The sequence below is a fragment of the Cephus cinctus genome, unplaced genomic scaffold (assembly GCF_000341935.2).
Source record: "Cephus cinctus unplaced genomic scaffold, Ccin1 Ccin1_scaffold1161, whole genome shotgun sequence".
Classification (NCBI taxonomy): domain Eukaryota; kingdom Metazoa; phylum Arthropoda; class Insecta; order Hymenoptera; family Cephidae; genus Cephus; species Cephus cinctus.
In genome coordinates, this window is record NW_014333651.1 from 38,419 (window position 1) to 61,248 (window position 22,830).

A 22,830-nucleotide genomic window follows, 5' to 3' on the forward strand; every position below is an offset into this window, starting at 1 on the left:
GCACGACGATAGGCAGATAAATGATGTTAGCGCCTGCAAATGCAACCATCTGGACTTGCGTGGTAAACGGCTGGCATATAGTCAGGCGCAATATGCCCCTTTTTTTTAAGGAACCCCACGTCCCCTATAAACTGTGTTGTAGATTACGAGGAATCGAAAGAAAAAGACAGAGTGACTGAACGTGGGTTTGTCTTATTTTTCTTTGTGATGTTCGAAATTATAGTACAGATCGTTAACGCGCCCATGCGCTGACTAATTATGCGTTAATTAATTCTTATCGAAACCCAAGCCTATCACAGAAACGTTCGGGAAGCCAGCAAAGAGTAACACTGCACAGGCGCTCCTTGGCTTTGAACATGTATAGTACTCGTGGTCATAGTCATTGTTTATCGTTAATAGCGTCTCTAACTAATCGCGTTTCGCAAGTAATACGTCACATTAATAGAATTATATCAGCACATCCGCTGATGATCTTTAACATTTTCTTCATAGAGGTCTATGCATACATATATTTTATAGAATATATTATAATATATATATTCTTCATATACTTATACATATATATCCCATTTGTTCATCTGTCGTAGTATATTCGTTATCACAAAAATAAATAATAGTCGAAAAATAAAAATCACAGACGAAGGTGTAAGTGTATTTCGTTTTCTTCAGCGTGTATCTCTCAGTATACTCATTAACTATTTATATATTTACCTATTAGAATATTCCTCGCACATCCGTCCAGATTGTCGCATTAAATTCCACGTCCTATTATTCTGTATTTCATGCACAAGTACCTTCACCATTTGTAATTTTTCCTACTTGACCCTTGAATTTCTAATTAGCCCAAGGCTCTTTTAATTAACGAAATTACATTCAGATTTCTAATCTCGAATTCACATTAATAGGAATTTAAAAGGCACTCTCAACGGATGCGTTTTCCGCGTCAACCCGGATTGGCAGAGAAAAAAAAAAAACGTAAAAGAGAACTCGTATACATTTTCAGGTTACGTTTTCCTCCAGACAAATTATCCATATTACTAAAATGTGATGCGCCTTAAAAAGAAGAAAAGTCAGATAGGAGGATGGAAAGTGATTTGACACGATCACGGGAGATTGTCAGGAATCAGCGAGACGATTAGGGCGCCTCCATTCTACTGATCTGCAGTAACGGTATTGCTATTTGATTAATCATTTGGACATTTGGAAATATTCGTATGATTAAACTGACCTTCCTTGTAGCAGCGACTTAATATAATCGGCATGCGCCAATGCTATGTCATTGTCAATCCTCGTGGACGCGGAAAAAATATACTCTAATATGTAGAACATTCTCATCTACGCACGCACGCATCAACATATGTGTACAGAGTTTGATTAACGTTATCTCTTGCAGCGTGTAGCCTGACCGGTGGCCAATAACTGGTGAGCCTCGTTTATTTATTATCTCTTATATTCCCGCTCTTTCTTTTTCTTTTTCGCGGTCGCCCCCCAACTTTGTGCACGTTAATAAATACTTTCTTTAGGAATGGTCTCTCCGGACTTGTGGGAAATCTTGTCGTGGTGAACGCTCGCATCCTCTTCTTGGCTCAAACAAGCTCTATATCCTTCATTTACACATCTTCAAAAGTTCACATTTTTTTTACATTCTAATTTGATCTAGGATTTACTATTTCATTCTACTTGTTTGTTTAAGTCATCATAGAAGAGGAGAGGATCAGCAACACGGCCTCCCTCAGGCAGCAATCAGGTCCTAGCTAGAATCCTCCAGGGACTCTAGCAACGAATAAAGAGAAATACGAAAAAGATAATAGAAAAAAGATCATGAAAGGTTCTAAGTTAAACGACGTTACGATCCGCATTCGTAGTAGGAACGATATTACCGGAAGTAATGTTCTCGATGAAACTGGAAGACGTCGTATTCATCCAGATGGGCGTGAAGGTTGTCGAGGTAGAGTTATGATAGCAATAGGGCATTTTCATGCCATGTACGCAGGACGCGGCCGTGTCGTTATTAAATATTACGAGAAGGAGACCAGACACGGCAGCCAACACCCCGGCGATCAACAGTCCCAGTGCCGGAAGCTTCTTCGAGGAGAGAAGTGGACCTTCCTCGAGTTTGAGGTAGCATAGGGCTGGCAGTATGTAGGCCAGAGGAACCGCTGCCAGGATACCGTTCAACTCGAGGACGATGCCGAGACAATCAGTTGACATGGAGATCAGGTAAGTCACTATTATTATTCCCATGGTGATTATCAGGTACTTGCGATCAGAACCAGCTATGTAGGCATCGTGATCCTCGACCTCATCGGTTCCTTTGATAGCTGTCATTATCACCTGCAGCAGGCCAATAGAGAGAATGAACAACGGACGCAGCTCATATTCTACAGATCAGAGGGTATCCGTACTTACCTCTCGAGAAACGAAGCACTCTATGGGGAAGGTCAGCAGAATCGTTCCACTGAACATGACCCTGGAGAAGTTCATGAGATCATCGTCCCAGCAATAATTCTCCATCAGATCACCCTGGACATACGCAGTGAAGGTGGCATAGCCAGTTATGCCAAAAGCCGCCGCGACGATAAACGACGTGAACAGCGACCAGTGCGTCACGGTGTCCCATTTCTGCTGGGTGACTCTCTCGATGGAGCCGTAGATGAGGAAGGTATTGTGATGGCACATGAACGCGAAGGCCATAATGCCGACGGAGGGGATGATTCCTGGGAAATTTGCGAACCTCCAGCTGTCCTCGTGACTTGGCCTGGAATTTAATGAACTCTCTTACCCAGGTACCGGTCACCCATAAATGAAACTTCATGAACTCACACTATGGATGACATGGTGCCCATCCTGATGAATATTGCCAGAAGGATGAACCCGACGCAGACTAACGAGAGGAAGGATATCTTGGCGAGTCTCGCAATGTTCCTGTAGAGGCAAAGTGGTACAGTGATGCAGATGGTGGCCAAGAGGATGACGACCTGCCTCTTCACGAAGATGTTTGTCTCCGAGATTCCGGTTACCCTGATCAGGACCTTCGTCACCGTGTCACCGACGACCACGTTGTACGATACCATAGCTACGATAAAAATGACATTTCTGAGAATCAATTGACGGGGTCATCAGATTGTGCTCGAATTTATTGACGCCGGAATACCTACCTATGAAGGGATACATGAACTGAAGAGCCGTGAGTATGTAAAATCCAGCTCGACCAAAACTAGCCCTCATGAGTCCCTGATAGCTCATCTCCCCACAGAGATGCCCACTTCTCACCATAAGAATCAGGGAGTAATCCGTCAGAACGGCCACCAGGATGAGCAGAACAATTCCAAGCCCGAAGCCAGATTGGTGCAGAGCGTAAGGGATGCCTGAGGAAGTAAAAAAAAAAAAAAATGATAAAAGTAAGATACCTTCGAAGAGTTTACTTCCTCTATGAGCTTATTTACCTTTGAGAGCCTATTTCATTGATCATTCATTTACTCTTGTTTTATCATTACCAGAAAACTAAGCGGATTCCATGTGCGTTCTGGTCCCGCCATTAAATTATACTCATAAGCAATGCGAATATAAAGAGGAAAGAAGAGCAGAAAAGAATCAGAAGAGAACCTTACCGATGACACCACTGCCTATAATGGAATTAATGAAATTGAAGCTAGCCAGCGGGAGGCTGGTAAACTTTCCAGCATCCTCCTCGTCTTCCTGAAATTATTACCCAGTCAGAATGAGCGTCATTCGGATTAATAAATCTCTACGCGATTAAAATTGCAGCTCAGCCAGATAGCCATGTAGCCATATAGCCGAAGATTTGTATAAAAGGTCTATTGATTGGTTGATTAATTGATTAATGAAGGACCATTAAGTGATACTACTTGATTTGAATTGCACGTGATGGTTGGGTCTCTCATGAGAGGAGCCTGGAGGAGGTGGAGGAGGTGGAGGAGACAATGGGGGACCGTTACTCGCGTAACGGTCTCGTGGCCACCGGACTATCGAGTCATCAGCAAAGGATACAGAAAATACTTCCATAGGATTCTTAACTGTTTTACCATAAAATCAATCTACGAGTGAAAATGCAAGGAATGAGAAGTTCGAACGCTGCAGAATCGAATGGAAAATAAGAAATAAGAAGGAAAGTGACAGACATAAAAATATCTTATCTCAAAGCTCATGGAAATGTTGCTGAGTCGTGGAAATTGAATCATCATTGGATAATCGTAGTTGGGGGAGATATTACGGGTTGTTACGTTACGCATAGGAGAATTCCAATCGATACAGAGAGAAAGGAAGAGACTTTGTGAGATAGGAAATAATCGAGTGAAAAGAATGTGACATTGTAAATAGTAGACGCGTGCATCACTGAAAAAGATATCGCGCAGCCAGCCAGTATTATAATTGTAAAAATTACAACAAAATTTGGAAAAATTCCTTCGCCTTATCTGGCAGAGACCACTGCGACACGTAACCAGAAAACATTCTGCTTCGGGTTCTCTGAAACTACAGTAAAAGCAAAGAAAAGCACTCTGAGCCCGAGTTATCCAAAGCCGTCCACAGCAGGCCACACATGCAGTACAGGCAGTACAGGCAGTACAGGCCGTAGGGCATTACGCAATTAGAACAAAGTAGGAAACTCCTGTTAGAACGTTGCGCCTGTTGCTTCTGATTAGCTCCTAGAGATTAATGAACCTAAGCATAGTGAAGTAAGGACAGTGGAAACACGTAGAGTCGCGTGCACGGTCAATTTCCACGGGCAGGAAAGTAAGAAAAGCGCAATCTGCAAGCTGCAAGGAAAAAGAGAGAGCGGAGCAGCAAGAGTCAAATTAAAGAGTCGATGAGGATGAGTGATGAACTGATGACTAATGAGGGAGAGAGAGAGAGAGATGTCGAAGAAGAAGGGACTGACGATAAGACTCGCTAATATTCGCAGCTCTATGTAGTAAAATATTGAGCAGAGCAAGAAGCAATGGATGAATCTTACCCTAACTAGTTGTTTCATGTCGTCGTAGGAGTCGTCGGAGCCGAGGCTGCCACCCTGCCGAATCGTTTTGATTTGAAAACGCGTCAGTTTAAAAGCCGCGAAGGAATCGCGTAGTCGCCAATCCAAGAGAGACGAGAACCGGAAGTGAGTCACCCTGATGTCAGTGCACTTCCCACAAGGTACAAGACTCAAATGAGAAAGCAAAGCGGCGCTCGCTACCTGTTTGCTGGCCGAAGGAGTTCAGCTGCGACTGCTACTCGAACGTGGAGTAAATAGAGAAAGGCAGTAATGGTGACGCAGGCCGCACTGACTCCCGCGAAACTTCAGATGGACTCGACCACGTGTCGTCTGCTTCGTTTTCTCTTTCGTTAATTATAACGGTTTACTTTTTCTTTTTTTTTCTTTTTCTTTCTTCCCGCAAATTCAAAGGATCCTCGTGTGCTGTCGCTAAATGGACCATCGATCTCGAAGGAATTGCAGAGACAACAGTGTGACGAACTCCTTAAGGCTTAAGTCCACTGTTCGCGTGCAGATCTACGAGTTCCCTTTTCTAGGCGCTGGAAATCGCATTAAAGTATCGGTGCGATCTGCTTCCACGGAGAGAGAACGTCTGCGCGCGCGTGTGTGTTTGTGTGTGCAGCCGAGAGTCGAGATAAAAGAAGAAGGAATCGGAGCGAGAATGTAAAGGGTGCCGAAGGAGAGCTGTAAAAATCTGAATTGTTAATTGGCCCAGAGTCGGAGGATCGATACGACCTTTAAGAAAACAAAATGCTCCCGGAGAGGACGTAAGACCAGTCGAAGCGCTAAGTGCGCTCAGAAACTACAACTCATTCCAATTCCTTCGGGCGTCTCGAGTCTCTCGGGAATTTAATAAAGCGCCTTCCGAGCGGCTATGGATCTGATTCATGCGGCATCTCCGTATTCCACTGAATTTATAAGAGAGATAAATCAGTCTGGTACATTCATCCCCAACAGCAACACTTTTTTATCACCAGTGGGAAGTTCCTCTCCAGAGGAGACTTAAATTCGCTATAATTGACACAGTTGTAAAATTAAGTGATACACAAATGACGTACAGCTACTGTCAAGTAAACACGAGGATATAGCTATCCGTGTCTTACAATGTAAATATGAAATATAAATAAATGGGTAGTATCAAAGTGGGAAGGCAAAACGATTAAGTTACCGAGTTATCCGAAATTCCTAACCGTACCAGGCCGTCGTGTTTCTTTGCTTCAGATACAAGATACAAAGAAGCAGATTTTAATTAATGTTGAGTCGCGTGTTTCCCTAAGAGAGGCAACCGTGGCCCTAGTGATGAATGAACGGGCCAGTGTCAATGGACCTGGAGTTCATTCATGACAATTCCTAGCAGGGGAGGATATTGCTCACAAGGACGCTGACAAAACAGTCCTGGCGGTTGTCAAGTAAAGCGGACCAGTGCAGGACAGGTACACCCAGATCCTGGGTTAGAATAATTCATTATATAAGAAACAACTGTCACGTTACTTACATCTTCGAAATTTTTCCTGGCGTCGAGTATGTAGCTCTTCTCGTTGACACGTTCAGGACCGCCGGTAGCAAGAGCCATTATTCCAGAATTTGTCGCTTCCCACGGGAGGACCCGGAGTCTCCAGACGAAAGAGAAGAGGCAAGGTAAAGAGAGGAGAAACTGGAAGGAAAGTGTTTGAGACCAAAGAGGAGGAGCGAGGAGAGTCGACAGGACCGCAAAGTATAACCGTGTCGCAACGGTCTAACGTGATCTAACTTATACTGTGCCAGTGAAACGGACAAAATGAGGTTTATTGATTGCACGACGCGAGTATATCTATACATTGAGTGGGGGATGGTATCACGACGCGACCTCTGTAGTAGGCGATACCCCCCTCCCCCCGTCTTCGTACTACTCCACACTCTCACTCCTTCTCGCTCTGCGCAGGTCTTTATTAAGCTTCCTTCACAAGTAAGACAGGAACGATGGCTTCCTGGTGTTCCAAGAGAATCACACTCTAGAACTGGTTCTGTTCGGTATACTATTTCACACGACGCGATAAACTTGGTGAAGATCTGCCTTCAGCGATATGACGGCTGGAGTGCGTGGACATCGGCCTTTGGGATATTGGAATAGTCGGTGATGCGTGGGCAACTAGGTCGAATGAAATTTTTCACCTCTTGCTATTCAGAATTGCCATGGAAACATTTTATCCCGTGAAATTCATTGTCTAGTTCAAATATTTCAGCCTAGTTCAAATATTTTACAAAAGTAAACTTCTCTTTTGAGTTTATTTGCTCTTACCTGTTAAGCTTTATCAGTAGCGTCCACTTCTTTGTTTTGAATCACGTAAGATATTAATGAGAGACTGCGAGTATCAACCTCTAGTAGTGGTAGCAATTTTCCTCTTGGTACAACTGCCTTATCCTCACTTTTTCTAATCCATGGAAATTCTTGGCATTTCCTATTTTCGTTCAATGCTATGTGCGTAGCCTGACGAACTGTCACTACCACTTTAAATGTTGCGTCGGTCGGAATTGGTTTTAAATACGTATGGCAAGTCGATAATTTCAGACAAAAAGCACGCAGAGCCTCTTCTGTTTGTAAGAAGTAAGGATCATCGCTACAATGGAAATTTAACTTGATTTATTAATCGTATAAAGAATTCACCCTTTATTTATTCGTCACACTCACTTGAATGAGTTGCCAGCTGCAGATTGAAAACTAAAAACGTACTTCTCGATTGGTTTTTCGTGAACATCGGAAATCACGAGACTCACGAATTTCACGTTATCTTCTCCAGTCGTGAGAGCCTCATAAATTCCAATTAATACTTTCTTTAAATACGTCTTGACATCTGGATGAGTTATCATGTGCACTTCTGTCCCGTATACTTTAGATTTCTTGAACACGGCTTCTGGATAGAGTTTACGGTGGAACAAAATGTTGTGGAATGCAACCTCCAGAAATTCCATGTATATATCCATCGCGACTATACAAAAATAATTATCATTACGATAAGAACGCAGTCAAATCTTAAATCATAAAGTTCTGTCATTTTTGTCGGGTAGCAAAATTATTCGAAAAGATGGCGTCACGTGTACTGTTCCGTTAGGTGCTGCCTCCTTAAGCGGCAATTTCGTGAACTACATTTGTCATACCATCAGTAATTTCAAAATTCTTACCTACTGTATCCTGAGACATTTCAGACAGATGAAATTCACTGTGAATGAAGTTTAAATCCGTCACACAAATTTTACCAACCGAAACTCACAAAAATATGAAACGTCAAACCGTCGAGATAATGCAACTGAAATTGGTCACTTGTATTTAATTCGAAATTCGAAACGTTGTCCGATGTCTTGTGATTTAGAACCTTCGAAGAACTTCTGGAATAATGACTATTTCGAGAATTCAAAAAATCAGCTTTACACTTCCGTAAACTCTTTATTTATTCTTTTTGCAACTTCGTACGTGTCGCTAACCGAAGCGCAATGCGCGCCTCAAGACACGCGAGCAAGATATTGCATATGGCGCATTCGGCCGCTGCCCGTTCCACAGTGCGGTTGTCCGATCGCTGGTGTCTATTTGATAAGCACTGAGCAAAGTAATGTCGAGTCCCTCGATTCCTATGTTCTGTACGTGACAACAACTCGACGTTCACAGAAGATTAATTAATTCTTGACGAAGGCATTGCAGCGTAGTCACAGACAGCGGCTTCACGAGTAACCTCACGAGATATTTTAACAGCTCTGTATTATCCACGTAAGTAGCACCAACTTGATTTTTCTTATTTCACGTAGACACACTTCCCGTTAACTCTTGGATACGATTGATGGGTTTTTCCAAATGCACTGATGGATCGTAAACTCATAAATATTCTTAGGAATCTGCCAATCCGCCTTCTACCACTTCGTACTGTACAACACGACGCGTGAATCTTCGATTTCTAATGGCGCGAAAAAGATTCAACCGACAATCGAACTTTTTTAAATTTCTTCTTCTCTTCGTGTGTTGTGATTGCGATTCCGTTTCATTTAAGTGGATTAATGTTAGGATTGCTGAATTTTTATTAGGATGCAGCATTCTGACTTGAAGAGACATTGTCGTTCAATGTTATTTTTGAAAAAGTGTGCCGGCACTAAAAAGAGATCGTTTTTTCGGAACTTTCGCGTTGCACCACAACGAGTTTATTGCGAGTACATTTATTCTCGGGAGGTTTCGTCAGTCGTGCGACTAAACGAGGCAGAGCTCGAGATGTAAATTTTGCGATCAGACTGGATTGTTTTTTTAGTTGAAAATGGCACCAACTAAGAAGACTGATATGGAGAAATTGGCATGGGCTTGGGTGGACTCGGTTGAACCAGAAGAAATTCAGAGGATCCACTTGGAAACAGCATACAAAATTGGTCTTAAAAATTGCAAAAACTGCAGGTAAATCTATCATTGGATACTTATGGCATACATTAAAGGGGTGAACAAACATGGAATTGCATGTTATTTCGTGAAAAGGATTCATAAAAAATATGAGAAAATACATTAAATATTAAGTCAAAGAAACAATTTGGATATGAAAGGCTATACATCCAGTAACAATTTAGAATATTTTTCTGGAACTTCTTCCACGAACTGATGCACTCCTATTTTAGACGTAATTGTCAAAATAATCCCATGTGCTTATCGGGTCTTGGAGAGGAACGATATCTAAAAGCACCACCAGTGGAAGCAGGTTCTTTGCAAAGCGTATTGTGCAAACTTCGTGATTTAAAATCCTATGTTGGTTTGAAGAACCTTGGAGCTACTTGCTATGTGAACAGTCTTATCCAAGTTTGGTTTCACAATGAAGACTTGAGGTAGTACATTGGATAGTTCTCTGTGATAGAATTTTACTACTACAAAGTCTTTTGTGCAGGAGGATAATATACAAGTGGAAGATCCATGAAGATCCAGAGGAGACAGAGAGAATGGCACAGGCCAAATCTATGGCAATTACTTACAGCCCAGTGACTGCTATTGGACAATTACAATTACTTTTTGCATTAATGCAATTTGGCAATAAGTCATCTGTTGACCCTATCAATTTGGCTATCTCTCTGTCTCTTGACACAAGTATCCAGCAGGATGCACAAGAGTTTTCCAAACTTCTTCTCTGTCACATTGAGAAAAAAATGGAACGAAGTCCGGAACTGAAGGAAGAGCTACAACGTCTGACCCAGGGAAAATATAGTTATGTCAACTGGTATGTTTTTTTTGAATCAATCGAATGTTAAAAACTTATGTCATTTACAAAATCCATGGCCACGTAATGTTTTGGTCATTGCATCTTTGGCATAGTTGCAAGACCTGTGGTACTGAGCATCTCACATCAACAACATTCTATGAACTGGACTTACTGCTTGTGGGAACTTTGAGAGAGGCCATCCGGTCGTATTTGAATGTGGAACAATTAGCAGGTCAGAATCAGTATCACTGTACGACATGTAACGACAAAAAAGATGCCACCCGTTTCATACGATTGGATTCACTTCCGGATACCCTTAACATACAGCTATTACGTTTTATATTTAATCGGTTAGTATGATAACCCACAAAATTCTTCGTAATCCTAAGGGTAGAATATGCACGGATTTGCAGAAATTGCATTATTTCACAGTGACACTGGACAGAAGAAAAAGTTAAACGCCTGCATCACATTCCCGATGGAGCTGGATATGTCGGAATTCATTAAATGTCCACCTCAGACCCACGTCTACAATCTCATGGGTATTTTAAGCCACAAAGGGCAGTCGGCTCATTCTGGTCACTTTGTTGCCAATATTCGTAACTCAGATGGGCAATGGCACGAACTGAGCGACGATAAGGTCGATGAGGTGGACCTCAATCAGCTGGAGGATGGTCTTCACGGTAAACCTCATAAAAAACACAGGATTCATTGTCGAAGGTAATAAACTTCTCTGTACAGGATGATCGACTCTTTTTAGATTTTCAGAAGAATACAAAGAGGACCCGTGTACCCAAGGGATGCATATCCTCTACGACGGCCTACATGCTCGTCTATAGAAAACAGACTGCTAACAACACATCAAAGTCGAAGAGGAGCACGATACAGAAGCGCGAGAGTGAATCCCCTACGTCGCCACCAGAGAAGATCATAGCTCGTGACGTCTTCAATGAAGTAAATTCACCAATAATGAGTCACTCGACCCGATCAGCGTCACCGACGGAGTCGACGTGCTGTCAGTCGTCAAATGTTAAGGATCAGTACTGTAGAAACAGCGAGAGTCCCAGCATGCAAGGTAGTCCAACTGAGAAGAAGAATGCTCACAAGCGAACAAACTTGACTTCAAAAGAGGGCCAAAAATCTCAAACGGAAACGATGGCAGCGCTAGCTTCGAAGACACACAAGTCTGTGATAACTCCTCCGAGTCCAGTAGCTGGACCTTCCGGTATGCAGAATATAGCGACCACCAAATATCAGACGATGAACGGCAGCGCACAGCAGCACAGTCTCGGAGCTAACGAATTTTTGGAAGATGTTCGTATTTTTGCACAACAAATATTAACACGTTTGCTTCTATGCTTTGGTCCATGTGCACATATATTCTCCTTGTCTTATGTTCATAGATCGAGTTTGAGAAATGGAGAGTGAACGAGACTGTGCGAGACCTCGTCAAGCAGGAGAATGTTAAGCATGAGCTTGTCCTGTTGGCTGAACAGCAGGAACGAGTAATTGTCCATTTAAACTTGTGACAAATTATAATGAGAAATGTCGATTAATTCGTGCTAATCTTTTTACTCGTTATTCCAGCAACGAATAGCAGAGGAAGAGAACAAGAAGAGACAGTTAGTTATAGATTTTTACAATATCGTAGAGAATACGCCAAATCACGAGGAGTATCAATGGCTGCCTACGGAGTGGCTACACAAGTGGCTCAATCCGTCGGCTGGGAATTCGATCTGCCCTATAGACAATACGCCGATTATGTGTCCCCATGGATTTGTCGATCCTCTCAAGGTGAATAAGGCTAAGTGCGTGCCCCCGAAAGCAGCTGAACTCCTTTTCGACGTTTATCGTGGTGGCCCGAGACTTGACCAGAATTCTCTCTGCACGTACTGCGTCAGACGTCGTTGCAAAACAATACGCTTTAAAATTGCCATAGAACAGGATCAGAAGTCAATAACGGAGTTGATGAGGAATTATAAAGAGTAAGTGTAATCGTACTTTTTTTTTTATTTGTAAGGTAATGTTTTTACATATTTCTTATTTTATTCCAGAGAAAAAGGCGGTTTCGTGGTGGGAGCAGAATCATTCAAGTACTGGAAGCGTTTAGCTACTGATAAGTTCAACGAGTATATGCAGCGGGAAATTGACGAGGAAATAGGGAAGATATTCACAGAGGAACCCGTGGAGCAGCATTCAGCATCAAAGGACGAAGTCGCTGAGAAGGAGCAGGAAGATACCATTCTGAACTTCAACGAGGACATCCTCTGCGAGCATGGACTTCTGAAATCTCCCGATGCCACCCGGAAGATCGTGCCGTTAGAGGTCTGGAGTATACTGAAAAAGTATTTTCCTGGTTGTAACGAGTACATACACAGTGTAATGCCGTGCACTATTTGTCTGGTAAGTAGTTATAATTGGTTTCTCGTTATAAAGTAATCTTTCTTCTATAAAAAGAGATGTAACGAAATGAATCGAAATATCTTGAATGATTGTTGTCCGTTTCTGTGATGCTGATTACTTGGATGACGTTTGTGATTTGCTATTTTTGACAGCTAGGGTTATTAGTGGCATGAGAGATACTGACAAACGTCAATTAAACAGAAATGTATGGGTTAGTGAAATGAAGTATTAGGGTTTAAGAAAGGATTGTCTGATTTAAAGAGATATGCCTCATTTCAAAAATCGGCATATTCGTTAGCGAACAGACTGGTCAATTTGGATATTGTTATTGTGGAATTTAAAATACAGTGGTTGATTGTGGAAAATGTTGTTGCTGTTGTAAATTGATTGCTTGATACATAAATTGTAATTTTTTGGAATAGATATGCAGTGTGCACGTGTCAGTCTAGTTGCTATATGATTAAAGACATTTTTGATTTGCAAGTTGCTGGATTTTTTGTTGCGCAGGAAAGACAAAAGGCTGCGCAGAAAGCAAAAGAAGGTGACAAAGCCAGAGCGAAGCAGCAGAAAGAAGAACTAATAGATCTGTACTATGGAAAGAACAGAATTGAGATTTTGGACTGTGAGGATCCTACTAGGAAGTATTACATCGTGGAGAAGGGCTTTCTGGACTCATGGCGTAATTTTATTCGGTGAGTCAAATTATTTTTCTCATAATAGTGATTTATAGCATGATGCATGCAATGCGTTTTTATCGACCGATGCGGTCTCGTGCTCCTCTAGCGTTTCGAACATTTTGATGCTGACGACATTACCTAAAGCAGAATTTATCAACGTACCTTAAGGCATCGTTGGTAAGATGGTAGTAACCGCACTCGGCAGTGCCCTGCTAGTTTCATGAGTATCCGTCAGCTTTCTCAGCTTCGCGAAAATGCCGGCAGGTGGTAGCACGCGCGTGTGCATCAATGGATCAGTAGCGTCTCCCGTCCACATAATTTTATATCGCTCGTGCAAAACCGTTATTAATAGTTTGATCCAGTCTGATCGATTTAATTTCCCTGGTACATTTTCTTTACGAGAAGGCTGAAAGGAAAAAAAGTGATTTAATTTGAAAGTGAACGATTTGGAAGTGTCAGAGTCAGTCGCAGACGAGAACGAGGGTTGTCAAAGGGTAAGTAAGTGTAACTCAATGATAAAGAACATTACGAAAGGTTGTATAGGAAATAAAAACCCTCTATGGGGAAATATCCAGCACGCATTAACGAGCTTTTCCTAATTATAAGAAAAAACTGGTCCCGCGCGATTAAGGTTGGGTTGTTGGTGGTCCGGTGAGGGTGATGCAGGCCGATTCTAGAGGTAGTGAGGTTAGGGTATAGGCTAGTCCAGGGCCAGGAAAACTAATTGAAACCGCCTAACGACCCAACGGCAAATGATACATCGATCCCCGAAAAGACCCTGTGTCTTAATACCGTTTCGTCTTATTCCTCGTTGGCCATGATCCTCCGGCTAAATGCAATTTCCTTCGTTTCGGAAAGTTCACTGGCCTTTCCTTCCGTCGCTTCCCTCTTGTTACTTTTGTCTATCTTGCCTATCAGTTGAACCCGTTTGCGCAAAGCCACACCGACGATACGTGGCCACGGAGTGTAAAAGGGTCGCGAGACACTTTCGGATTGACATGTTTAAATTGGGCAGAGTGTCTTGGTAATCCTGCCGCGTTAAACTCATGGACATTTGGCTAAACCGGGATCAACTCTTTGCGCGGATCATGTGGCTTGTCATGTCACACGCGCGGCTTTCTATTCTTAAGGGTTGGAATCCCTAAAACGAAGCCTCCCTTCCCTTCTTTCCCTTCTTTCCCTTCTTTCCCTTCTTTTCCTCTAGCACAGGGGTTGTTACAGGGCAGAGAGATCCCTGCGAATTAAGTGATCATCGACCCTAAATGATTCTCACGCACTGTTTATCTCCTCGTTTACCTGCATTCGCAACGCATGGCGCCTTCCTTCGAATCGGCTAAATTGGCCTGAAATTCTCTGGAAATTGCTTGGGAAAATGTGCACTCGAGTATCGCATCCCGGCAGCAGAGTCCGCTTCTTTAAAGTAGCTAAACGGTATCTCCCTAATCGTTCTCGGATGCTGGGTAGAAGGTTGTACCGTTTCTGGGGATTGGGGGTCGATTTATTATCAGGAGAATGTCCCTCCGCTTGAAGTAAAAGGGGTTAAGAGTTAAGGGATGCTGGGGATAGTAAACGCGAAAATATTTTTCCACTGGCTATTGTCTCAGGCGTTCTTTATAGCGTCAATAATTAATTTGCCAGAGGGCGATCGCGAGCGATCGCGACCCTTCCGACTGGAGAGAGAGAGAGAGAGAGAGAGAGAAGAGGAGATAATAATACTGTGAATCTCTTTTGCTTGGTTATCTGGATGGAAAAGAAAATAATTTGCGCCTCCTGAAATATCGACTTTCCCCCAATCAATTAAATTCTATCCAATCTATGCTGTCCTTCGAAAGGATAATGTCCTGCAGTACATTGAGATTTCACTGTTGGAAACGGAAGCGTCACTCGGATGCTGCGGATGCTGGGGATGCTGGGACTGGAACGCGAAGGTGGTCGTAGCGTACCACGCTGGAAAACAAATGGTGGCCGGGATTGCAATTTGTCTGAGCCGGCTTCAAAGTCCTCCCCAATCTGTCAACGTCGCTCCGATGGATTTTCGAAAGGATTAGGCATTTGCATAGACGATCGCTCAACTCGTCTTCGCTCCTCGTCGCACTTTTTAAGACGCCCTTTAGCCGCCTGGACCATCATCCGCGCTCGGAGAGACGTCCGCTCAGCCATAAGAATAATTTCTGTATCGAATTACAGTTAGGTGGGAAATCGAATTAGGGAGCACGATAACCGAATTGACAGAGAGAGGAGATGCTAGATGCGAGATGCGAGATAAAGAAAGAAAGAGAGAGAGAGAGGAATCCAGTGAGATGATTCCAGACTCCCAAGGTAAATAATTATTAATGACAAGCGGACCGAAAATATGACTCGGGTCGTGTTGACATGGCATTGTACGCCGAGAGACAATGGTTGGCGGTAGACGCGTGTGCCAAAAGGCGAAGGGCTCCATAATTAATAACTTGGAATTGATTAAGGTGTCAGATAAGTCTATAGAGAGCCGGAGCGAAGGGGTGCTAGGGGTGCCTGGGTTTGGTGGGTTTGGTGGGTTTGGTGGGTTTGGTGGGTAGAGGTGGCTCGCGCCACGTTACGATATGATTAATAATTTTGAGATAACGCCCCGGGCCAGGGTAACCTCCCTTCGTCTCTTTCATCCCTCCTCACCCGCTACGTCCTGGCCCCACTTACGCACTTTACTTTCCTAAATGACTAATTATTCTCATGGTCCACTCGTAATCCTTTTAACAATTTCCCTGGCCTCGTTCCTCGTGCTGGCTGATCATCCAGATCCGGCATCTGGATCATCTTCCATCCGAGCACCTTGAGGAGCCCCTCCAGCTCCCTTTCCCGTGCACCCCCGTTCCTCTCCTCCCCTGCAGGACACATCATCCACGAAGTCACCCTCGCTCCCTGGCGCAGTGTGTGTTCTATGGAGTCGACAGGACGGTGGACGTTTTCCAGGAAGCATAGATCTTTCGCAGCAACTTAGCGTAGAGATTTCCAAGTATTTTGCGTACATTTGGGTGACTTGGGTCGCAGGGGTAGTTCCTAGGAGACATCGGCGGCGCTAAGGGGATGTGGAAGTACAGCGTACGCGCGAGAGTAAGAGAGAATGAGAGAGAATAGGGAGGAACGAAGGAGAGAGGATCCGCGGAAGGGAAATAATAAATCATTCTCGGAAACGTGCTGCGGGGGGTCGTGCATCGACTCGCGAAATCCAACTACCCTTAAATAAGTTGATTCATTGCAGGAGCTCCCGTACTCGCCAGGGCTACCCCCCGGCAAACCCGCTTGTTGATATTTTCCTAATTCTCCTGCTGTTATTCTTATGGGGGTTTGAGCCTGCCTCCACTTCATCCCCTTCGTTGATACTTGTATAGGTAGTCCTCGGCTGGGTATCAAATTATTTCGTTCTACCTAACGTCGTCCTGGAACAATCGGAGGAACCATCGTGATTGCTGTAACGACTGAGCGATGATCAGTCTGTGATTCTGGACGATCGAGCTCCTCAGAAGTCAGCAGCAACCCTGGATGATCCATTGGCATGTACGACGGCAGAGTGGAAATAGTTGACAATGGCGGAGAATGGCGGAGAATGGCTGAGAATCGGTCAGAAATGGGAGAGACAAGAGACAGGAGACAAGTAGAGAAATAGGGAGTAGCCTGCGCCTTCGGATCTTCTTCCAAGGAATTCTTCCTTTGGATTCAGGATATGTCCCCCTCCTTTCCTTTCCCGGGGGCGGCCAGTGTCTCGGGGGCGGTCATATATCATCCACCCCTGGGGGGTGGACGAGGGTGCCTAGGTGGTAGCTGGAGGCTGAGGCAAAAAATCTTGCCAAGCAAAAACTATCATCAGTGCTCGGCAAAGCGAGCTGAACGCGCTTCTTCTCTCTCTCTCTCTCTCTCTCTCTCTCTCTCTCTCTCTCTCTCACTCTCTCTCACTCTCTCTCCGTCTATCCGCTTCTATACCACGCTCCTCTGTCCTGCCTTTATCTCGCTCTCTCTTGCTCTCTCTCTTTTCCCTCCTCCCTCGCAGTCCCTCACCCTTGCTTCGCCTCTCTCCAAGGAGAATTCGCAAAAGGAGAGAATTGGCGAAAATGGTCCGGAGAGAACGTGTGGCTGGAACATCTAAAACTAGCATAACGGGTGTCCCTAGTAAATTCCCTAGACTTCTAGTTCTTTATCGAGTATCGAGTTGCGTGATTTCTAATTGCCCTTGTAGCTGATGATCCCCTCGTCCCTCCAGCCTCCCTCCTGCCTCCCTCCAGCGACGAGTGAACGATTGCTCAAGCAACTGCGTCGATTTCGCGATCGCGCGACGTTACACCACGGCGTCGCGGCGTGTCGCGGGTCGCCGTCGCGCGCAATGTAAATACATGAGAGCGACCGAGCATGGCGACAGGTTGTTTTTCGTGAGTATTCACCGAGCGACGGTCACGCCCGACGCGCACCGGCCCACGCCTTTTCCTTCGGGCGATCGGTTTCGAAAAATCGAGCAAAAACCATCGGCCGAACAGCGGGGCAGGAGAGCGGCGCGACGCTGACGTCGACCAGCGTCCACCAGCGTCCACCAGCGGAATCCGATCGGGCGGGGAATCGCACGCTTATCCCGTCGCCGTCCAAACCGGCATTGGATCGCAATGACGATCATCGTGTTCGACGCGACGGCGATATGCAGATAGCAACGGCGCAAAGATCATCGCGGTTTCGCTCAACCGAGCGCGATGTTTCTTCTCTGGTCAGGATAAAAGTGAGTAGCTGGTCCGGCTGCTGCGGCGACTCCTTCCCTCCTAGGGATATTCATCTGACTAGGTAGAGGCTTTTTCTCCTTATGTTATTTGTTTAAAGCTTTGATTCCTTGAGAAAGCAAAAATAAAGACGTGATCGTAGTCATTGTCGTAGTCAATCCTCCTCCTGCTAGCTCTCTCTCTCTCTCTCTCTCTCTCTCTCTCTCTCTCTCTCTCTCTCTCTCTCTCTCTCTCTCTCTCCCTCCAGTGGCTGCTGCTTCTGTCCTTCTCGGGCACGAGGACGAAAGATTCACGACTGGCAGCAGCAGTCCTTTTGACCGGTAGTCCGGCAGGATGTCGATTATCGACGGTTTTTGCTGCGATTTGCTTTTTCTTCTGGGCGCATAATTAGCTTTCGTTATTCCAGTGCGCACCGCCCGCTTCCGCCCGCTGACAACCAGGCTGGACCTCACGTGCTTTTATCTTCACCCTCTTTACCCTCTTTACCCTCTTTATCCGGACTTATCCTTTAATTCGACGCGTGTCGTAAGGACCCTCCCTCCGTCCCACCAAGAGCAGCTCGCGTCGGTTACGGCGCTACTAGACTTCTTTGACGCTTCTCTGGGCAACCTAGGCTGCGCCTACCGAGTTACTCGCCTCATTCGTGGAATCCGATTAGGCAGGTTCATTCACACTTCTCCCGGGAGTCCACCTCCTCCTAGTTTCCTCGGTGTCCCGTGGTCCAGGGATGCTGCCTGCCCGACGCCCAATTTTTCTGTCTCTCTTTTCCACGAGTCTTCTCGTTCCTTCGCTTATGTTTTTTTCCCATCTCATTCTCCCCGCGGTGCTCTTGCTCTGTTATTCGGTGAGTCAGTCGATCTTAGCCCTGAAGTCTTCTATGCTACTGGACCTTTCTCTCTCTCTCTCTCTCTCTCTCTCTCTCTCTCGCTCTGCATCACTGTCCTCGCACCACACGGCTGCTTTTCGGATTCTTTTTTTCCCTCTTTATCTCTTTCTCGTTTCTTTTTTTTTTTTCGCGGCTACCGAGCCTTTTTACCGCGGACACGTAGCCTCGCGTAATGACTACGGCAACGCTCGAATGCTCCTGCCCATACAACCTATAGGCTACGGCCGGCATCGAAAGTTTCCTTTTATCTTGTTTCGCCTTGACAATCATCCCGTCCAGATGCATATTACACGCGGCCTCATCCTCTCGATACACGATTCTGCCTCCTCTCCTCTCCTTCAGAGGCTGCTGCTGCTGCTGCTGCTGCTCTGCTCCTCTCGCAGCCTCCTTTGAGAGATCAAGCAGTGGGTCACGCGTGAGCGAGGATAAATGCATGTACGTGCGCCTACAGATGCTGGTCCACCCAGCAGCCGATAGGTGAACATTTCTAGAGGGTCCACAGTCGCTAATGCCGTCGTGCGGGGACTGATGAAAGTCCTGAGGGCCTTTAGCCAAATAGGAATATGGGTGGCGATGGTAGCGGTGGTGGCGGTGACGGGAAACGTTAAATCAAGGGCCAGCCACTCGTTTCCCTTGGCGCGTCCTCGCAGGAAGACAAATGTCACGCGAGGAAGGGTCCTCTCTCTCTCTCTCTCTCTCTCTCTCTCGCTCTCTATCCATCTCTCCTACTCTGTTGCTCGCCACGTAGATGCATGGTCTACGTCAGTAAATCAACCTGGGTGATATTAAAAGGCCGCTTATACGCGAAAACATAAGATTTATTTCTGGAAACGGGACGCGCCGGCGGAGTTGCCGAGGCTACACGGGCTGCACGGGCTACACGGGCTACACAGGCCGCATACGCAGACTGCAGAGCCGCAGCCAGGATGGGCGAAGCGGCCCGAGGAACCGGCGAAGGGATGGAAGGAGGAAGGACTGAATGGGGAAGGTGGAGAACCAGGAGGAGGAGGAGGAAACAGAAACGGGGTCGTAGGGCGCGTGGCCAGCGTTTGCCTAGAGAGAGAGAGAGAGAGAGAGAGAGAGTAAAGGGGAAAGAGAGTGGCAGGAATCCCTCGTATCTCAAATAATCGTGTCGCTCGTGGAAAGTGGTCTGTTCGAGCTAATATCGAGTCGCGGAAAAAGATCGAGGGGTCGAAATATATTAGCCCTCTGCGGCCTCTCTCTCTCTCTCTCTCTCTCTCTCTCTCTCTCTCTCTCTCTCTCTCTCTCTCTCTCTCTCTCTCTCTCTCTCTCTCTCTCTCTCTCGGCACATCTCCCTCCCACGTCCTCTTTCCTCCTTCATTCTCTGCCTTGAATCTGCATGAAGCGATGGATGTGGAGCAGAAGCACGTTTTTCCAGCCAAGGCGGAAAGACCGTTGGCTCGCGAGCAGCCGAGGAGCAGCGCCGCGGTTGATTAAGGCCCATGAGGGCTGTCACCGGGATCGCTCGTGCATAGAACAGGATATTATGTCCCAGCTTCGGATAATAAGATTCCAACCGCAATCACTCGGCTGCTCCTTATTTCTCTTTTGTCTTTACTATCTCGACACCCAATCCGCGACTCGGCGCTGCGCGTCGCCTGCAGTCATTGCAATCCTTCCAATCCTTCCAATCCTTCCAATCCTTCCAATCTTGACAATCTTGACAATCCGCGCAACAGCATCGGCTCCGCGAGTTAAAATCGGCCGTTCAATTTTTCCCGACTTCTCAGGGGACGATTCCTTCGGCACGCAGCGCGTCCATCCTGCGGCGTCCTGGAATCGCAGTTCGGAGTCGGCGGGACAAGCGGAAAACTCGGAGCTTCGAAATTCCCATTCTCCGGCGCGCTCGAGCGAAGAGCGAGCATGTTTACCCACATCTCCGTATCTCGGGGGAGCAATATCGTTCGGGGATGGAAAAATTCGGCGACAGAAGTTAAACAAAGCGACAGGGAAAAAAAAGCGTAAAGCGCGACGCAACCGTCGGCGGAGCTGCTTCCCAGGATCTGCTGGAAACCAGGACGAGGAGAAGGACGAGAACGGAAAGCGGGTTGCGTAGGTAGTATCATCTCGCACGGTTTCCGGCCTGGTAGTAGATTGGCCACTGAGGGGTGGCCAAGGGGCGGCCAGGGGGCGGCCAGGGAGGGACGATGGAGGGAGCTCCGCTCCCGTACGTTAATAAGGGGATCAACGGTGACCATCCCCCCCATCCCCTCTAGCCTTCTCTCTGTACGTCTGTTTGAACAAGCCTCATAATTAATACGCATTCGCTTTTACGCCGTTCGCCAAAGGACTCCGAGCGAAGAGGGTGCTGAGCGAACAATTGGCCCAATGGCCAATAGCTGCCGTGGCAGGAGCTCTTCTCCCGTTTATATTTTTACATGACGGCTTGTGCTTCCTTCTCCCTTCGTTCTCCCTCGGAAAGCGCAGATCAACCGGAACCTCCACCTGGATGCGCTGGATAGGTTGCGTCAGTGGTTGGGAGACGCGCAGGAGATATCTGTCTTTAAGGACATTATCTGGATTCTCGCGGCGAAGGGGGGTCGCAAAAACCGTCCGCCCCCTCGTAGTATGTGAAAAATGATGCACAACCCCAATCCCTCCAGTGGAGCTGGGAGAGCACCCTCACCCTCACTCATCCTCTTCTCTCTCTCTCTCTCTCTCTCTCTCTCTCTCTCTCTCTCTCTCTCCCTCCCTCTCTTCTCACTTTCCGTCCTCTGACGCCGTCGAAATTCAGCCCCAGAAAATTCCCCGAGGATCGGTGCCTTCCGCGACGTCCCTGACCCGCGGCCCTGCATTATTCCGAACGATTAAGAGCCACGGCACAGCTTCCTCCGGAGACACCGAGCACATCTCGATTCTTCCTACGTGAAGCGCCGATCGTTCGATCGACTTCGGATTAGACTGATCCTGCTTCTCCCGCGGGACGGGAAACGCGGACTTCCTCGTCCCTATGCCACAGGCCCTCGTCCTTGTGCGCGCTCTCGCCGGCCCTGCGCCCACGAGCGATTAAACGATTATTCCAAAAACAATGGCAGTCTGTCTAATTGACTGGATGCCGTGAACTCGAGTGACGACGGCAGCAGCCAATCGGCATCGCGGAAACGCGGCGATACAATTTCTAAATACTTTGGATTGACGTTAACGATGAGATGAATCTTACGTCAAAGGGAGCTCGGTGACATGGGAAACCGACAAACGCGTGTTGCGTTATCGATAGTCGACGTTTTCTTACGTCAGGGCCAGCCACGCTGTTGGGTGGGTTACCTTTGGTAAAAAGTTTTGAAATTTCCAATGAAGGTGCTTTAGGAGATTAATAGAGTCTCGTAAACTATGACCTGTTCTTTATCGACTGATTGGTCAATGTTTATTTTTTGACAGATTCGTGGAAAATCATCCCAGGCCACCGCCGAAGTCCATCAACAATGGGATTCTGCTGTGCGAGAGTCACAAGGGCTTCGTCTACCAGCCTTCGGCCTACAGTGACATGTAAGTGCATCGAGAAACGTCGGATTCGTCCTTGGAGTAAATTATCTTAATCGGGATCCCGATCGAGAGAGGAGAGTCTTGGGTTGCAGAGTGCATTATAAAGCGAAAGTGCCTGACCTCCGGAGAGAGCTTTCATCCGGCATGTATCCCCGGAATCTCCGGCCCCATAGAATTGTGAGAAGGAGTCAGGGTAGGCGAGTAGGCAGGCAGAGACCGTTGCTGCGTGATGGATACGCCGAAATGTCAGGCACACGCCCCGGGCCACTGGCTTCCAACCCCCTGACCATTATGCTAAGCCATTGTCCACTATCTGGCTAAGATAGCGACGGCTTAAGTCAGCCCTCTTCTGCGGGGAGACACTGTTAAAAAATCACTTTTCTCCGCGAGACCCTTTAGCGCGAGCAAATTCATCCCCCCCCCCCCCCCCCCCCCC

The 22,830-nt window shown here is 46.2% G+C and overlaps 3 protein-coding genes across 13 annotated transcripts in view; 1 reads left to right on the top strand and 2 right to left on the bottom strand.

Moving 5' to 3' along the window:
- Positions 1 to 172: 172 nt before the first annotated feature.
- LOC107272292 (putative sodium-coupled neutral amino acid transporter 11) lies at positions 173 to 6,773 on the bottom strand. 2 transcript variants are annotated; one of them, XM_015749304.2, is made up of 7 exons: positions 6,489 to 6,773; positions 4,976 to 5,029; positions 3,612 to 3,699; positions 3,159 to 3,368; positions 2,824 to 3,076; positions 2,410 to 2,758; positions 173 to 2,334 (listed from the first exon to the last, which is right to left on the bottom strand). In XM_015749304.2, the coding sequence occupies exons 1-7, from the start codon at positions 6,564 to 6,566 to the stop codon at positions 1,837 to 1,839; spliced, it is 1,530 nt and encodes a 509-aa protein (XP_015604790.1). In that variant the 5' UTR covers positions 6,567 to 6,773; the 3' UTR covers positions 173 to 1,836. The 2 variants fall into 2 exon arrangements, with proteins under 2 accessions (XP_015604790.1, XP_015604792.1); XM_015749306.2 differs by lacking the exon at positions 4,976 to 5,029 and having other exon boundaries at positions 6,489 to 6,772.
- Positions 6,758 to 8,370, bottom strand: LOC107272293 (mitotic spindle assembly checkpoint protein MAD2B-like). Of its 4 annotated transcripts, none has more exons than XM_015749309.2 (4): positions 8,153 to 8,370; positions 7,704 to 7,959; positions 7,272 to 7,590; positions 6,758 to 7,150 (listed from the first exon to the last, which is right to left on the bottom strand). In XM_015749309.2, the coding sequence occupies exons 1-3, from the start codon at positions 8,169 to 8,171 to the stop codon at positions 7,275 to 7,277; spliced, it is 591 nt and encodes a 196-aa protein (XP_015604795.1). In that variant the 5' UTR covers positions 8,172 to 8,370; the 3' UTR covers positions 6,758 to 7,150; positions 7,272 to 7,274. The 4 variants fall into 4 exon arrangements, with proteins under 4 accessions (XP_015604795.1, XP_015604793.1, XP_015604794.1 ...); XM_015749307.2 differs by having other exon boundaries at positions 7,662 to 7,959; XM_015749308.2 differs by having other exon boundaries at positions 6,758 to 7,197; positions 7,662 to 7,959.
- A 223-nt stretch (positions 8,371 to 8,593) lies between these two features.
- LOC107272291 (ubiquitin carboxyl-terminal hydrolase 48) overlaps positions 8,594 to 22,830 on the top strand; it is a 39,141-nt gene continuing 24,904 nt past the window's right edge. For 5 of the 7 annotated variants that reach the window (XM_015749301.2, XM_015749303.2, XM_025089621.1 and 2 more), the window contains exons 1-12: positions 8,594 to 8,732; positions 9,262 to 9,401; positions 9,617 to 9,820; positions 9,880 to 10,206; positions 10,302 to 10,538; positions 10,621 to 10,871; positions 10,949 to 11,502; positions 11,592 to 11,693; positions 11,776 to 12,173; positions 12,243 to 12,591; positions 13,099 to 13,283; positions 22,290 to 22,397. In XM_015749301.2, the coding sequence (XP_015604787.1) occupies positions 9,268 to 9,401; positions 9,617 to 9,820; positions 9,880 to 10,206; positions 10,302 to 10,538; positions 10,621 to 10,871; positions 10,949 to 11,502; positions 11,592 to 11,693; positions 11,776 to 12,173; positions 12,243 to 12,591; positions 13,099 to 13,283; positions 22,290 to 22,397 (2,849 nt within the window). In that variant the 5' untranslated portion in view covers positions 8,594 to 8,732; positions 9,262 to 9,267. Of the gene's footprint in view, positions 8,733 to 9,243; positions 9,402 to 9,616; positions 9,821 to 9,879; positions 10,207 to 10,301; positions 10,539 to 10,620; positions 10,872 to 10,948; positions 11,503 to 11,591; positions 11,694 to 11,775; positions 12,174 to 12,242; positions 12,592 to 13,098; positions 13,284 to 22,289; positions 22,398 to 22,830 lie in introns of all 7 variants that reach the window. The other 2 variants (XM_015749302.2, XM_025089623.1) reach the window with 2 other exon arrangements.